The 18,200-nt window shown below is 31.6% G+C and overlaps 1 protein-coding gene across 3 annotated transcripts in view; it reads right to left on the reverse strand.

Annotated features, from left to right (window-relative positions):
• Positions 1-2,842: 2,842 nt before the first annotated feature.
• The window catches only part of LOC110037263 (GBF-interacting protein 1-like), a 41,332-nt gene continuing 25,974 nt past the window's right edge, over positions 2,843-18,200 (reverse strand). For 2 of the 3 annotated variants that reach the window (XM_020741863.1, XM_020741861.1), the window contains exons 7-10: positions 17,531-17,834; positions 12,726-12,893; positions 11,757-12,239; positions 2,843-3,627 (exon numbers count right to left, since the gene is read on the reverse strand). In XM_020741863.1, the coding sequence (XP_020597522.1) occupies positions 3,319-3,627; positions 11,757-12,239; positions 12,726-12,893; positions 17,531-17,834 (1,264 nt within the window). In that variant the 3' untranslated portion in view covers positions 2,843-3,318. The remainder of the gene's footprint in view (positions 3,628-11,756; positions 12,240-12,725; positions 12,894-17,530; positions 17,835-18,200) is intronic. The other variant, XM_020741862.1, reaches the window with a different exon arrangement.

The following is an 18,200-nucleotide window of genomic DNA, read 5'->3' on the forward strand; positions in this document are numbered from 1 at the left end:
ATATATATATATATGTTGAAACTTGTCTTAATACCATCTTTGATTGTTCGACTAACCTAGCCAAAACTCTGACTCACATATTCCTGCTTGAACTCACACCACAAGTCTTCTTATTACACTTCCTAAAATTAATATGATTTTATCTTATTATATGAAATATAAATCATTTGAGTAAAAATAAATATCTAATAATAACCCTAATCTTTCTTCGTTATCACCAATCTTTTCTCAATCCAAATCTAAAATGTTTATTGCTTGAACCATGATTTAATTAAACCATACTATCAATAGTTAATATTTAATAATATAAATTTTAAATTAGAGAAAATCGTCTTAGATGATTTGCTCACATTAAACGTCGACATTTGATGATCCAATCAGAAGAATGGATGTTTTAGATTCAACTTTTGTTAAGAAAGACGGAGCTAGACCTAAGAAGACTTGGGCATATTGTATAAAACATGATCTTAATTTATTGTAATTAAATGAAAATATCACTCTAAATAGGAGGCAATGGAGAGAAAATATTCATGTAGCGGATCCCACTTAAAGAGATAAAGCTGTTGTTGTCGTCTTAATATAAATATTAAATTCATAAATTAATATTCTTAAAACGCTTACCTTATAATTATCCAGTTTGGTTCGGTTAACGCACATAGAGCCGCTCCCTTCCTCTTCTCCGGTGCTTCAATGCCTTCAGCTTCGACAACACGCAGTCTGATGCCACCGCACTCATCTCTGCCCTAAATTATCCTCCTCGTCTTCGTCTTTGCTTTTCATCATGCATGGGAACGCTTGTTTCTGCTCTAGACCACAAAATGTTTGCCTGAGAAAGTCTTCCGTCCTTTTCTTCCTCCTTCACGCTTCAACTTGCTCATGTGGCCATCTAGACATATTGAATGTAAGGATTGCTCAATTCAATCTTTCATTCGACTATCTTTCATTCGACTATGATCTTCCTCCACTATCCTCGGCTAGGGCACCAGATTTCCTTGCATGCAGATTCGTTCGACAAGCATCTTATTCCTTCTATCACTGCTTCTTCTCCTGCTGTTGTCTCTTCTTCTTCTTCTCCTTCTTCTTTGCCTCCCATCTCATTCTCTCCATTTGATCACTTTGAATGAGACACCTCTTTAAAATGAAACTATTGAGGCATTTCATTCTCACCCGAAACGACTGCATTGACGAAATTTTGAATAATAATCAATTATTTATTTCTTTAATTATTAGTTATTACAGTTCCGCTCCTCAACTCACTTTTAATTTGAACTCTAGATCTCATTCATTGAGATGAAAAGTAAATACAATAAAAATTAAGGTTTGATATCACATAACTCAACTAATATTTCCCATCAACTTAAAACAGGATAACAAAACTGGTGGGGTTTTATTTTGTATATATTATAGATCTCAAAATATTTTTATCTAAATGATCGATGTGTCATTTGAAAAATAATATACTACCCGAATAATATAATTACTAGAATTCTCTTTCTAAATCATACACCAAGTGACTGCACCCAAACCATCACCCAAATTCCTAATGAGGTCAACCTAAATGAAATCAAGCTTACTGCGAGAGAGAAGCAGAAAATGGATATTCAAATTTGATATTTCTAATAATATATAAATTCTGGATCTTCTTTAAACTTATTAATTTGGTTTCTCTGACATTCTTTGATTGCTTATATATGCAATTGGGCTTCTTTTACTTGACTAGATCTCTTTATGTTGTCATATTCACTGCTTTTCTGTGCGAATTGTCTATATTCTGGGGATTCAACCAGATGCTCTGCATCGTGGATGGAATTCCTGAATTCTCACTGGATTTTTGCGTAGTTTTGGAGGAGCAATGATGGCGTACAACTCCTACAATAGGTTCAACTGGCTAACCGATGGACCTGGCCTATCTTCTACCCTCTTTGAACAAAGGCTTCATCCTATTCTTTACTGCTACACCTCTCTGATGGTTCTTGCATTTTGCTGCTTGTTTGATTACCTGATCAAATTTTACCTATGTGATCTCGACGCTTGCGGATGAAGATGATCTCATTTCCTGATCTTCCTGTTAGCCCTAAATGGTACCATGTCATTGAAAACATTGTATTTTCTTTAAATTCTTGTTCTTTTCAGTTTTTTCTAGTCTTTTCCTTTTTATTTTTGTGTGATCTTACCTTATTTTTGTTGGTTCTATAGTCTATAGATCTTTATTCTTGTGACATCTGTAGCTCCTCCTTTTATAATCATTTTTTTATATTCAAATAAATTATTGGGTAAGACCCTCAATACCCCCAAGAAAAAAATGTTGATCAATTTTATTTTTATTAGATGTTATGTAAAACAATTATAGCCACCAGCAGCAACAATCACATAAGATGGGTCTTCGCCCAGCTGATATTTATTTTTAGAAAAAAAAAAAAGAGTAAAAATTGTCATAAATTGATCTCACTGCTTTTAAGTTTTAATGCAGTAAAAAAAGCATCACTAAAAAATCCCAAATATACTTTCATTTGAAATCAAAACATGAGAGAATTTAAAGGCAGAAACAGTAAAAAAATCCAACTGACTTCATCACGAGTTAGATTCTTAACTTTTTTTTTTCAATAACTTTTGCATACCCTTTATGCATTTTAATTATATGTTACCATCGTACTATTCGATTGCCTCTTATCTTCCCCTGGCACTTGCCTTTTTGCTAGCTGGAAGGAAAAAAAGAAGCAGGAGACGGCAGTAATAAAGCATATATATCGTCACAAAGTGTTACTGCACTGCTGAATTTTCTAACCTTCATAAAGGCACCCATTATAAGGCAATAATAAAGACATTACAGTTATAAAAGTAATGGTGAAATGTGCTTATGCCGCTGCATTCGATTATGCAAAATAAAATATATGCTCATATCAAAATTTACTTTACAGGCACCCAAAAAAAGGAAAACCAACTGAATATCACGCCGTGGGTAAATAGTCTTTACAAACTCAGAACTATGATTAAAAAGTAGTGAATAAAGAAAAAATATAAAAGAACACTTCTAGTCACCTAAAAGGAAAGCGATTCATAGCTAGAAGGGAGAAACTGCCAAAAGCAAAGGATCTGCCTATGATCACAAAATAAAGTTATGTAAATTATCAAATCATTGGGACCAGGTGAAACTTAATCTTTCTTCGACGAGACTAAAATGTGTCTGCCCATCCTTCTATATCTCTGTATATACATTCTTCTTCGACAAATTGGTTCAAGGGTAGCAAGCATCCATGATTTCTGATCAAATTCTTCTCCAAACAGTGGCGCGCTACCTCTTGAAATGATTTATTCCTATCAAAAATTGTTAACCCAATTAATCTGTGAAGGACGTTGAGGCTGCTGATAGACACCTGTGGGAATGGCAATTTCAGAAGCTCCGCTAATGGCCTGAGACTGCTGTAACAAAGGATGTACGGATCCGGCAGAAAGAGATTGGGTTGGGTGGTAAAGACCAGTGAATGATGCTGCTGCAGCTGCATGTCCAGCTTGGGTGGGAGCAAAAGCAACAGGCTGACCATGGGAAGGGATGTTGTAGAAAGAACTGGGCTGAAGCGTGGAAATGTCTCTGCCAGGAGGGGAAATCCAGACAGCTGAACCTTCACTCTGCATGTTAAAGCCTCATTGAGAATTGTACAAGAAATAATTTCTTAATTGAACAGAACAAAGTCTTAGAGAAATAGTCGTTTAAAAGACCAATGCATTTTGTTGTAGTCACTCATTTAACAAATATTAAAAGGTTAGCTGAACAAATTCTCATTTTAGAACAGATGGATGTAACTATGTGGCATAAACCTGGACGAACCTAGCATGGATTGCACTCCTATTTGTTTCACTACCAAATCTAACATTCTACTTCTATCGGTTTCGCTGCAGTATGAACTTTCCATTAACAATCAAAGTTCAATTATTTTTCCTGCACAGAATACGTAGAAATTGTATTTTTATGGTATTTATTATACATGAAATAGTTGACCAAGTCTAAATGAAGACTACGATTTTCCAAAAGAATTCAGGTGGAATTTAAATAAAGCTAGAGTGGGAGCAGACAAATCGATTATAAAAAACACATGTTTATAATCATGGACAAACAAAATCAAAAGACAAAGGATGATTACAAGTAATTATATGTTAGACTTGTGATTGGAAAGGAGCAAGGATAATAGTAAAAAAGAGTTGGATAATCAAATTAATGAGAATAGAGCAATAAGGAGAATTATTCATAAATGTAGTTAATAGTTTTCTGTTTTAAGTTGGATTCGAAGTTAAAAAAAAATGATGGGAAGATATACATTGGACAAATAAATTTATAGCAAAAGAATGACCAGAGATTGTGATTTAATTGGATATATCTTACGACATAAGCAATATACTTCTGATTATATATATATATATATATATATATATATAGAGAGAGAGAGAGAGAGAGAGAGAGAGAATCAGAATCACTCTCAAAAGTGGAGCTCGACTTATAATAAAAAGAGGCAAATTCAATTTGAAAAATATCCATGATGCTTCAAAAGCTCCACCATAAATATGAAGCACAAGTTTGGGATGAATATAAAATAAATAAATATTATTGGACATGAAAGGTGACTAATTTGCTAATATTTCAGCTTAAGTTTGAAAAGGTGCAAATTGAAACTTCACAACTGAATCAAACTAAATGTGGAATCAAATGACAAACTGCAACACACAGATTGTCACAGAACAGAGGTTAAAACATAGTTTAGAAACTTTTTTTTTTTTAAATGCGTTCTTGGAGTTGTGAGGGAGAAAAGATTATTCATGAAAATAAAAATAATCTTAAGAATGGCAAAATAAATTTAAATAAAAAAAAGCATTCTTAGAGTAGTGAGGAAGGATAAAAGTTAATTCATGAAAATAAAAATAATTTTAAGAATGGCAAAATTAAACTACCTAAAACACAAACAAAAAAAATCTAAGAAAGCTACAGTAAATCTTTTAAATAAAGAAAATGCTACAACTCGAGCAGTACAGTAGAGTAGATATGATTAGAAAATAATTTATTAACATATACCATAAAATAACTAAAGCTCATTAACAGTAAAACAACACCTAAAGATTAAATCATGAAAACCTGACGTAAAATGTTGAGACAATATTCAAATGGTGGGCTATAAAAGAAATTTCTGTTGAATAGCAGAATGAATATGATTAAAAGATATAATTTAAAATATACCAAAAACTTCCAGAGAAAATGCAAAAAGTTCAAATTTCAAGTCCATATGAGATATCAACTGTGATTTGAAAAGTTAGGAGTGATATTGTAAAATTATTATTACATCACTTAAATGTAACTGGAAATACAAAGAGGATGCCAAATGATATAAGTATTAAATTCCAGCTTTAAGAACCAAAATGCTTTCAGCATTGTGATAATTATAGATTAATAAAGCTTGTAAGTCATCCAATGAAATTTTATAGAAGCAATAGTACAAACAAAAATCATCCAGATATAAGGAATCAAAAAGATATAGTTCCAAGGTATATGATTAGCAATTTTTATGCTAAGTCTTGAAATGCATAAAGGGCGACAAAAAAGCCATAAAAATTTTATTATAAATAAGTTCCAAAAAAAGTCAAAAAGAAGAACGAGTACCATATGACTTGATTCAATGAAACTAAAAAGAAAAAATAACTCAAGCAATTAAGGGAGCTTTTGGGGCAATTCTTTTGCTATGGTGCAGCACAAAAACGCACTTCAGAGTGTTTGTTTTCCACGGTGTGGGTGTATTTATTTAAACACACCCTTCATTATCAGACGCCAGCCCGCAACCGCATTCCGCATTTTCATTCCTTCGATATTACTGCCCTGCCCTGCCTCGCAACTCGTATCTATTTGTTCTAACGGTTCGCTGCCTGGGACTTGATTCAATGAAACTTCATCCTCTGATACATGTGCAAGCAACTCCTAGTGTTTTCTTCCATTACTTTCCTTCGTCATCTAGTACCTCTATCCTTTAACTTTAAAGGCTTTTCTCTTTGGTTAGTGGTGTCTCAATGGCTTCGTTCTTAACAGTTTGTGGTTTGTGTATACACTAAATTCCTTTCGATTCGTTTTTCTATGAAGTTGTTTGGTTAAGTTGCTATATTGGAAGTATAAAGTTTGTTTATTTTGTGATTGCCTTCATTTTTCCACAGTTGTTCGGAGAAATTTTTTTTACGGCTTAGTAGTTTGTTTTCTCTATGTTGGTGGAGTTGCTCATTGTGGTTTGCTCTCTATCTCGATTGGGTTGTTCGTTATTGTTTGCTCTCTGTCTCAATTGGGTTGCTCTTTGTAATTTGAGTTGCTCTCTGTTTCGGTTGGGTTGTTCTGTATATGCTCATTGATGGTGAGTAATAACATCAAGCACATAAATTAGGCCCAACCGAGATGTTTATGATGAATAGAGGAACCTAATTTGAATCTAGTTTGGTGGCGTTGCTCTTTGTGGTTTGCGGCCTAAATCTATAAACTTGTGGGGTTGCACTTTGTGATTTGTGGCCTCTATCTATGAACTTGCTTTGAAATGAATTCTAGGGTTATACTTAGTGGTTTGTGGTTCCTTCAAGTAGTTCCTTCATACTGCAAAAAGTTCTATTGGAACATCTAAACCCTTGTAGATTTAGCCATGTCTTCGCATGTTCATTTCCTACTAATCAACTTGCAAGTAATCTTCGAAAGAATGGTGGGTTGAGAGATTGGAGGTAAAAATTTATTAAACATTCAGTGCTTTCCATTTTATTCATGTCAATCCAATTACATCAATACATCATCCATCAATTAATTTGTAGAACTTGTCAACTGCCAAGAAGTTCAAGGTTAGTGGCATTGGCCTTGAGCTGTTGAACCTAATGTTTGGTGGAGTCATAACCACAGGTGATCACGTATGGGCACCAAGCAAGAGAATGCACACTAGCAAAGCTAAACATGTAGATGTTGAACAAACTTCTACTTAAAAGAAGGGTATAAATATTCTAGAGCTGAGAAAACTAAAAAAAAAAATTTGTGCAATTTTCATAAGGTAGATTTTCACAATTAGTTGTTTCATGCACCAATGAACCTAATAAATCACATGCAGCTTCTATTTAATAAATTATGAATTTACTGGAAGTAATTCCAGAAATTTATGAAGACATGTCGTTTTACTTTTTTTCAATAAATTTGAAAGAAGATCCGACTAGGAAAGAGTTTTATTAAATCAATGACACATGATCGTAGGGTTAATTATTTACATCTTTTATGAGAATCAGAATGTACGGCTCTTATGTTATTTTTGAAATTTTTATATTTGATTGATATGGGTGTAACACATTATTTTTCATGTACGAGTTCTACCATCTTTCAATATTTATGGACTTTTCATTGTCATGCTTTTTGTTTAATGTATTAATGGCTAATTCATAAGTGTTATTTATATGAGTTAGTTAAATCAACAATGAATAACATTTATAGAGAAAAGCATAAAAAAAAAAATCATAACCATATTATGCTTAATATATGAGTATTGCAACTCATATATTGCTTACACTCCTTACATGAGATTCACATACATTGGCGATAAATGGATTGGGCGACAAATGGATTGGGGAAGTCCTTATGGGTCATCGAACAAGATTTAACATGCTTCGTACGACACATGTCATATTTACTAATGTATTGAAAGAACTTCACAAAAATCATAGACTTCATCGCTCCTTTATAAAAAAATCATAAACTTCATCTCTCCTTTATAATGACTTCAAGAGAGGGGATAGCTATACCCTTTATATTTTATCACAAAATTAGTCTATCAGAGGAGTCATGGAGCGATTCCAACACTCATCATAAATAATTACTATATATTTTTCAGTTGGCTTGAATGTTCTAATCAACTAATTTTAAAAAATTATTAGGCCTGAAAACCCCACATTCCAAAACACCGATAGAAAGCTTTCACAAGGTCAATGCTGCATACCATATATTAAGGTAGATTTTCGTGTTCATCTTTTCTAAAATTTACTTAAGTACAATAACTTTAATATCTTACATAAATGACTTGGGACTGTGTTGAAGCAATTGATGAAATACATGTGGATGCACACATGTCCAACAATAAAAAGATTACAAATTGGATGTATGATATTAGTTTGGATGCACACGTTCATCAACACAAAAAATTATGGTTATATGTGCTTTCAATATGTGTTTTACTTTTATAGTGTCTAGATAGAAAGACAGCGCACACGACAGTCTCGTATTCAAACTTACTATGCGAACTCATAAATCCAACTTTCCAATGTCACCTACAGGTTTGCTAGAATATGAATAAATGAATTAATTATTTCAGCACAATACTAACTGTTATACTTATTATAAAAAAAATATTATTTGATTGATGTTGAATATCTGTTGCAAAGAAGGTATCTCAAATGCTTTCTTGATATAAAATATCACATACCTAATTTTGAAAGGGCCAACGTATAGCTCGGGTAGAAGAAAATGTTTAACAAAAGACACTGATTTATACGTGTTATTGAGACGACATTTGTGGTATGAAAAGAAAAATGAGTTATTCTCCGAGATATATATATTTTTCAACAAACAAATGAAGATTGTGGTTGCTACAATGATTCTCCACAATTACATTTATATTCTCGTCATATTTCACGTAGTGATATTGATTTCAATGGTGCGGATGAAGATTGATCATCGTCCTTACTGAAGCATATGAATATTGCCTAGGGCAGTCAATAACACAAGTAGAATGTGATTTACCTGAATTGCACACAGGATAAGGTACTGAGAAGATGAAGAAGTTGAGAGCAAATTATAAATGCAATAGTTAATGCGTGAAATGATGTTGTGTTGCTTTTCTTTATTTATGAATAATGTGTTGAGAAAATGCTTAATAATTATTGTAATGATGTTTTATGCAATGATGTTAATGTGGAATCTCAATTTGTTGCAAATCATTTTTCCATTCTTTCTGCGTGTACTTTTTCCCACATGGATGGCCTCCTAGCCAACCATGGGTTTAATTTTTTTTTCTTGCATGATTTTTTTTTCTTTTGGGTTTTGAAGTCTATGATAGCATATATGACCTTAAGAGCTATGGATTTTGACATGTGTGAAATCTCTATGAAGGCAATCAAGATCCCTTTCTTTTTCAATCATAAGACTATTGGAGTTCTTCTGGATGGCCTTGTGGTGATATGTTTTTGTAACACATACAAGCTCGACATTGCATTATTTAAAGGCAATCAAGATCACTTTTATTTAAAATATTTTATCTTCTTATAGTGACATTATTTATCGGTTTATACTTTGCTCTGAGACCTCAGAGCTTTACAAAAATTTAATTATGTATTTTATTATTCTTATTAGTTAATGTTTCGTCAAACTGTCTGTGATTTGTGGCTTGAAACCTTCAAAAATATGAGCTCGAACACTTTTAGTCTCTCTAGTCTCGTACTACAATTATGGATTGCAGTGTTCTCTATATACTTCACAAAAGGAGGATAGCTATGGGAGTAAATTTTATAGGTGTCTAAGGAATAGATCAACAGAGAACTCTGACTTCTTCAGGTGAGCGGATCAGTTAGACGATTCCGCCCCAGATAGTGAACAAACATGGAGAATTTTGTTGGAGAAGAAATTATCTAATAAAATTGATCGCCTGCATTTCTAACTCAATATTATGATAATATTAATTGTTGATTTAATAATTTTATTTTTTATTTTGAATATTGTGTACTCACTATTAAATGAGATGTCAGCTTGGTATAATATTTGAGCTTATGAGTTTTTTGGGATTTCAAATGTAATTTTTCTTTTCATACTATTAAGTAGAATGTCAGTTCTAAGTGTTAAGAGTTTTTTTAGGATATCAAATGTAATTTTTGTTTTCATACTATTAAGTGAGATGTGAGTTCTAGTTGTGTAATATTTGAGTTTATGAGTTATTGGAGATTTCAAATGTACTTTTTGTTTTCATGTATGAGTAATCAACCTGAACGGATTCTGTTATGAAAAGCACAACAGAACAGGGACAAAAAATCTTTTTATTATAAACAACTGTTGTACAACTGTGCAAAATAAACGAGCAGACAGCACCCCCACAGCAATTGTTGCGCAGCAGCTTCCTAGGACAGTTGCTACACAACGACTTTTTAAAAAGCTGCACAAAACATACCATATTTTTTTTAATGATAAAGAACTACAAGCATTATTAGCTGTGGGAGTGACTTGGTATTTGTCATAAACAATTTACCATATGATAATTGTATGGTACTGGTCTAACAAGTAAGATCAGTACTGACGGTCAAAGTCTGAACTTTAGGCAAATGTTTTACAACATTACTGGCTTAGGATCAAAAGAGCAAAAAAAATAAAAAAAAAAAGAACATGAACGCATGAAATGTATGTTTAATGAATTGTAAAAGAGACATTTATTAATCAATAGCGATAGAAGATCTAGAAATACCAAGATCTGATTTGTTTGATTGTCTTCGGTTTATCATATAAGATAACAACATAAGCATGTAAAAAAAAATCTCAAAATTGAAGCTGGAGATTAAATGGAAAACTTACTTTGGAGCACTATATAATGAATAATAAATCATTGATTCTTAAAGATAAAACTTATACAGTCTCTAGTAGAACATCTATGATATATGCATTTAAATTCAAAGCAAGTATCATGTCAACACTATATTTTGAAGGAACTGGGATTTAAATCTAAGTGTTTATATATTTTCTAGGTATTACTCTTTTTTATTTTTGGAAATTTAAAAATTTGTATTGCATTTTTTCAACGTAGAAAATATGGACTTTGTCACAAAACCAGATCAATAATGCTTAGGTAATAGTTTCTAAAATTTCTCCTTTTTCGCAATTTTATTGGATTTTCCAATAATTTTATTTTCAAGATTTTTTATTGTTTATTATTATTATTATTATTATTATTATTATTATTAGTATTAGTATTATCATTATTATTATTACTATTATTACTATTATTATTACTATTACTATTATTTTTTTTATTTTTATTATTATTAGTAGTAGTAGTATTATTATTATTTAGAAAATTCTGGTAGTATTTTTAAATTATTATTATTATTATTACTATTATTTGCTTTTTTTTTTGCATTTTTTCCCACAAATTCCAATGTAGTCCTATAGTTTCTTGAGGTCTAGGGCCTCTTTACAAAAGTCCTGGAAAAATCTTTAAATTGTGACAACCGCACTGCAATAAGTATCGCAAACATGGCAACCAAGATATAGACTTAAGAGAAAAATGAAAATGGACTAACCCTATGTTCAAACAAAGCGACAAATATAGATATTCTAACCAAGACTTTAACATTAATGAATTTTGATAATCTAATCAACAAAAAAGTTGGCATGATCAACATATACGATCCAACTTGGGAAGAACCATTTAAATAACCAAAAATTTTAGCGAACAAATTTCCCTCGACGACAATCAAAGAGACAATAGGCAGCATAATTCCATTTGCAGTGATCCAGCAACCTGTGAAAAACTTTCTATTTTGTTGAATGGTTAATTATAGATTCTAGAATCAACGACTGATGAATCAGAAAATCTCCTATTTTTACACTCGTATTTTCTCATTCAAAATTTCAAGAATAACCAAAAACAAAAAAAAAACATGTGTAGGTAGAGATTTTCCTCTGCATTTAAGAAAAACTAGCAAGACAGGCAAATATATACAAGTAAAGGTACCTGCTGCCCAGGAATGTACACATAGTTTTCTTTGAACTGAGATGAAGATAGATCATCACTGCTAGTTGAATTCCCGCTGCTAACAGACGAATTGTAACCTGCCAAAGTCATTCCATATGCCCCTTGCCCAGCAGGAACAGAGTTGGTTGCAGCCTTGTACTGGGAAATGGGATATTTAACAGGCGTGGTGCCAGCTGTAGCAGTCGGAAGTGGATATAGGTTTCCAGTTGAAGGCTGCTGGGTAAATATAGGAGCATTTCCTAAATAATGGTGAATGGCAGCAGCAGGAGGTATGTAAAATGGAGAAAAATACTGATTATATAGATTGTAGTTAGGTGGGTAATGAGATATATGTACACCAGCAGGCTGCCTAAAGACAGGAACTGGTTGTTGGCTAACAGCAACAGAATTTTGCAGTACTCCAGTTGTTTGAGCAACAATCGGAGTTGGTCCAGTTGAAGATAAAATCATCGAATTACCTATCTGCAAAGAAAAGTATGTAAATATTAACTCCAAAACAACAAAATGAAAAGAATAAACCAACAAAGTCTAACCCAGTAAATCAGAAAAGTGAGATGGGTGACTAATAGCAAGCATTCCACCTTTGTTTAAAATTAAAAATAAAATTAAAAAAACATTCCATAAGAACTGAAGACCCAAAAATGCAACCAAGCACCACAAATTTGACAACCACAGTCTCGATAACCTAAATTGTAAAGAACAAAAAAATCAAGTTACCGAAATTACTTGACAATCACCCACATATAAAAATGCTAGGTAGTGATAACATTAAAAGATACCAAAAATCATTCTGGACAAATCAAATATAACAAACAAAAAAATAATCTCATAAACGAGATACTGAATCAAATAGAACTCAAAACAAGGATAGATCAGGTGAACCACATCACAATTGAACTCTCAAGGAAGTTGTGATATATAAGAAACTAGTGTAAAAGATAAGTAGACCTCTTGAGTAGATTGGCTAGCCTGGGGAGGTAAAATTGCGATATTTCCATTGAATTTAGGAGCACCACCTGATAAAAGAAAGGGAGAGAAACGACCATCACCATCAGCCGCAGGGCGATAGAAAGAAGTATAATAGTTTGTAGAAGGATCAAATGGTTGTGGGACCTGCTTAAAAACGCATTAACATAAACAAAAAAAAAATTAAAACTAGAACATAAAAAACTAACAGAAAATATAATTGACTCAGGAAACATTATAAAAGAATTGAAAATTATAAAATCAAACCAAATGTAATTGAATTTGAAATGCACAATATCACACTAATGATTTAATGATGAACTCTGAAAGAGCATAAGCTAAACTATAAAGATAAGAGAAATACATAAAATTTAACTCATATATAAAACAATTTTTTCAATCCAACCAAAAATCATTGTTCTTCACAAAACGTCACCGTTTTTAAAAACAAATAAAAAAATGACTTTCCAATTACACAAAAAAAAAACATTTTCTGTTGATACCATGCTCCTTACTAATACTCTATTATCATTTTCTAAATAAATTTTGCTTCCCATAAGAATCCAACAAAAAACTTTGCTTTCAAGAAACATAAAGAAATATGTACTTAAAATCATAGACATAATATTATAATAAAAAAGTACATTTGATAGCCTCAGCTTTTTAAAGCAACTAAGATTATCCTATTCCCTTTATAGTTTCTCTGAAGGACAATCTAATGAGACAAAATATAAAATTTTGTCATACATCCCTAATAGGAGCCCAACATGTCATCTACAATATAAAGATTGCCTTACCTTTTTTTATGTTTCGTGGATTGTTTTTTTCTTTTTTAATATGTAAGAGATACATACAAATCTTTGTAGTTTGTATGAAAGACAATCTAATGAGAAAATAAAAAACGTTGCCATACATCCCTAATAGAAGCCCAACATTTCATCTACAACATAAAGATTGCCTTACCTTTCTTTATGTTTTGTGGATCATTTTTTTCTTTTTTAATATTTAAAGATACATACATATCTGCTTTTATATGAGTAAAAACATATTAGTTTATATAAAAGCTATGGCTTAAGTTGTTGGAATAACGTAAGTGATTCAAAGAAGGCAAGGTACTCTAATAAAATAAATCAATTTAAGTGAACCTCATATGCTTAATATAGAACACGTATTAAAAACATAGTTCTGCTAAGAATATCTTAGAAAGATCAATAACATGATATTTCTTGTTAAAGAAATTAGTTTAGAGACAATAAATAAATTTAGGTAGCAATAAATTTAACTTTTTAAATATTTATCTACCGAATTTTACCTATCATAATTGGTTAATAAAATATATAAATTATTCATACATGATAAATATTTTTAGCCAAAAATGAGGTATCTTATTAAAATTCATATTGATTGTTAATTGATGGGTGCCCTGGACATGAATTCACCATAAAAGCAGTATCACTAGCACTACTAATCCTTTCAAGGAGTGATCGTCTTATAATGGTTAGCATGGCTTCCCAAACAAATCATGCTATATTTAACCATTTAATTACAATACTGATACAATTAAACTATAAAATATTCATATAATAAATGTATAAAATAACAGAATATAATGAAATTCTAGTGTTATTTATTAATTTAATATTAAAATTTTAACTTTCGTTATACAGTACGATGCATGAGCTTTAAGTAAATTTAATAAGTTATTCCAATTTTCCAATGTCATAATAGAGACTAAAAAGAAACCGAGAAACTGAACAAATTCATATTAGGCTAGGTAATGTAGGTGCATCCAAATTAAAACAAATAAGAAGGCTTCAGTTTTCAAGTTTTTAACTACAACAATGTCCCAAACTCATAAAAAAGTAAACTTCCACACAAACAACTAACTACTAAAATAAAAAAAAAACACAGTCGATCTCTACAACAACAACAAACCTTTATCCCACTAAGTGGGGTCAGCTACATAAATCCTTCTTCTCCATTGCATCCTATTGAGTGTCATATATTCATTTAAATGTAATAAACTAAGATCATTTCATATAGAACATGTCCAAGTCTTTCTAGGTTTACGTTTGTCTTTCTTAAAATAAGTTGAATCTAAAACCTCTACTCTCCTAACAGGATCATCAGAAGGTCGATGTTTAATGTGACCAAACCATCGAAGAAGACTCTAATTTTATCTGCCACTGGAGTTACATCAGCCCTATCACGAATATATTCATTTCGCATTTGTGTCTAAGTGTCAAGCCACTCATCCAACAAAGCATTCTCATCTCGGCAAAACTTAACTTTATCTTATGCTTCTCTTTTAAAGACCAACATTCTGCGCAATAAACATTTCAGGTCTCACCATGATCTTACAAAATTTTCCTTTCAGTCTAAGTTGTACTTTTTATCACACAATAGGCCCAAAGCATTCCTCCACTTCAACCAACTTGAATTCTACTACCAACATCCCCATCTATATCACCATCACTTTGATCACCATCACTTTGATCACTTTGAACAATAGAACCGAGATACCTAAAGTGTTCACACCTTTGAATGATTTAATCACCATAGTTACAACGCTGTCACTAGAGCTACTACTACTAAATCATATTCTATGCATTCAATTTCAGTTCTACTCAAACGAAGGCCTTTAGACTCCAATGTAGACCTTCTTAACTCAAGTTTTTCTTGAACACTTTCTCTAGTCTTATCGATAAGAAGGATATCATCAGCGAAAAGAATACACCAAGATACATGTAAATGTCTAGTAAAAGCATCCATAAATAAAGCAAAAAAATGTGGTCTTACAGTTGATCGTTGATGTAATCCAATTGAAATAGGAAAATATTTAGTCAATCCTCCTATTCAAGCACAAGTATATATCTTTAATTACTTGAATATATATGGGATCAAAAAATTTATTCTCTAGAACTCTCCAAAGGATTTATCTTGGAACCTTGTCGTAAGCTTTTTCTAAATCAATAAAAATCATATGTAGATCCCTCCTTAATTTCTCTGTACTTTTGCATCAAACCTCTCAATAAATGTATAGCTTCCATAGTAGACCTGCCCGGCATAAATCCAAACTAATTATGAGAAATCATTGTAACACGTCTTAACCTATGCTCAATCACCCTCTCCCATAATTTTAAAGTATGACACATCAACTTAAATCATCTATAATTTGCACGCTCGTATGCATCCCCTTTATTCTTAAAAATGGGGACCAAAATACTCTTCCTCTACTCCTCAGGCATCTTTTTAGTTCTAAAATAAAATTAACAAGTTTAGTAAGCCAAGAAACTCAAAATTTCTTAAATATTTATACACTTTAATTGAGATATCATCAGGTCCTACTGATTTTCCACAACTGATATTCTTTAAAGCCACTTTAACTTCTTTTTTACCAATGCGATAATAAAAATAAAATATTTTACTATTACTAACGATATTAAGATCACTAAAATCAACCGCATTTTTAGAAATTTCATTGAAAAGTTTATGAAAATAGCTCACTCACCTATGTTGAGTATCTTTTTTTAAAAAAAAACACATTTTAATTTTTATCTTTAATACATTTAACTTGAGTTAAATCTTTACTTTTCTTCCCTTTTGTTTAGCTAGTTTATAAATATATTTTTCATCATATTTAGTATCTAATCTATTATAAATAACACTAAAAGTAAATTTTTAGCGTCACAAATTATTCACTTAGACTCTCTATAGGTCACCTTATATTTTTCCCAATTCTCTAAACTTTTACATTAAAACCAATTTTTCAAAACACAACTTATATCTTATCTTTTCTTGCATATTATTATTACACCACCAACTATTTTTATTTATAGAAGCTTTTATTTTTTATTCTCCAAGTACATTATTTCACTTGTTTAATAGTGGTTGCTACTTTATCCCATATAGAATTTGCTTCTCATGAACATCCTAAATCTTAAAATATTGAAGTTTACTCATAAAAATAATTTTATTTATCTTTTAGGTGTCCGATCTAATTCTCTGACAATGATTTACAATATTCTTTATCTCACAACTCTTCATTTTAAAATACATAACTAATAATACATTCTAAAAATTCATGCTGATCTTTCTTGCGAGTAACGAACAAACTAACCAAGGTCCATGTAACAGAATTCTTGGATCATATTCTTAAATATAAAGGTCAAGGCTTTCAAAACTAGCCTCATAGTATGGTCATGCTAGGCAGAATGCAGAAAGAACAAAAATAAAAAAATAAAGGTAGTTATCCAACATATCATGCATACAAAAACTTCAAAAACAATCAAGACTACAAGTTTGTATAACCAAATATAAAATAAGTGGCCAGAGTAATTACACTACCAATAACTGAAGCCTTGCAAAACTTGAGTAATAATAGTCTAAGTTTCATATAAAACAAAATGAATCTAACCAAAAAGAAAAAATTTTCATTCGAGATGAATCAACAAATGTAGAGAGATATCAATAGAATCTGTTAAACAATAGAATGTAGACCCTACTAAATTGTAATTTTTCATGACAAAATACAAACAGTAAAAAAATTATGAATATTACGGCAAACTATCAAGATTAAGAATGTAAAAGCAATCAGAAGCTACAAAATAAAGAGAAAAATAAAAACAAGTGGAAGAAAAATAGTTTCCAAGGTATTCCACAACTGGTTGTACCTGACTTGAAGTACCTTCTATATGTTATGTAATCCATACAGGCATAAACTATTAATGGCAAAACATAAAATAAAAATCAAAAACAGATATGAAAGCCAGAGTTTCAAGACTGACAATAAAGCCAGGGAGGCGAGCAGTATCCCGTGCATGAATTTCTGTGGCCTCAAATGCGGGAAAAGGACTGCCAATCTTTTGTGCAACCAACCCAAAGTTTGAGTACACTGGCGCAGTATGAATAATAGAGTGTTGAGATGCTTCCTTGGCCAAAGACACCTCTGGAGTTGATTGATCATAATCTGCAACAGGAGAAATACTTGAAAGACTTTCGATAGCACTTGCTGAATGATTTTCAGGCATTTCTGGTTGCTGATCATCTGAATAAGTGTTTTCTTCAGTAAGAGGGGATTCATCTCTAGAACTGTGATCCAGCAAAATAATTTATGATAGTTAAACGCAACTTGCAAACAAGAGAATGTACTTTAAAAGATGCAATTCATTTTTATTGGAAGGAAATAGGGGAAGGGAGAGCTTATTTACAAGCATTCTCCTAGCATCAATGGCAGAGAAACATAGAAATAGCAACTAGTCAAAAAACATACATGTCGAAATGTGCTTTTAAGCATGATACCATCCATGACAGATATAATCACATTGCATTAAGCCAATTGGTGAATTTTAACAGGCTAAATGCTAATAGAGACAACCATGCCAACATGTATGCTACAACAACAATACAATAAGGAAGAATGTAATGAACACAAGCACTTGCCTAACACTTGACGGA

Source organism: Phalaenopsis equestris, unplaced genomic scaffold (genome assembly GCF_001263595.1).
Source record: "Phalaenopsis equestris unplaced genomic scaffold, ASM126359v1 Scaffold217653, whole genome shotgun sequence".
NCBI classification, from domain to species: domain Eukaryota; kingdom Viridiplantae; phylum Streptophyta; class Magnoliopsida; order Asparagales; family Orchidaceae; genus Phalaenopsis; species Phalaenopsis equestris.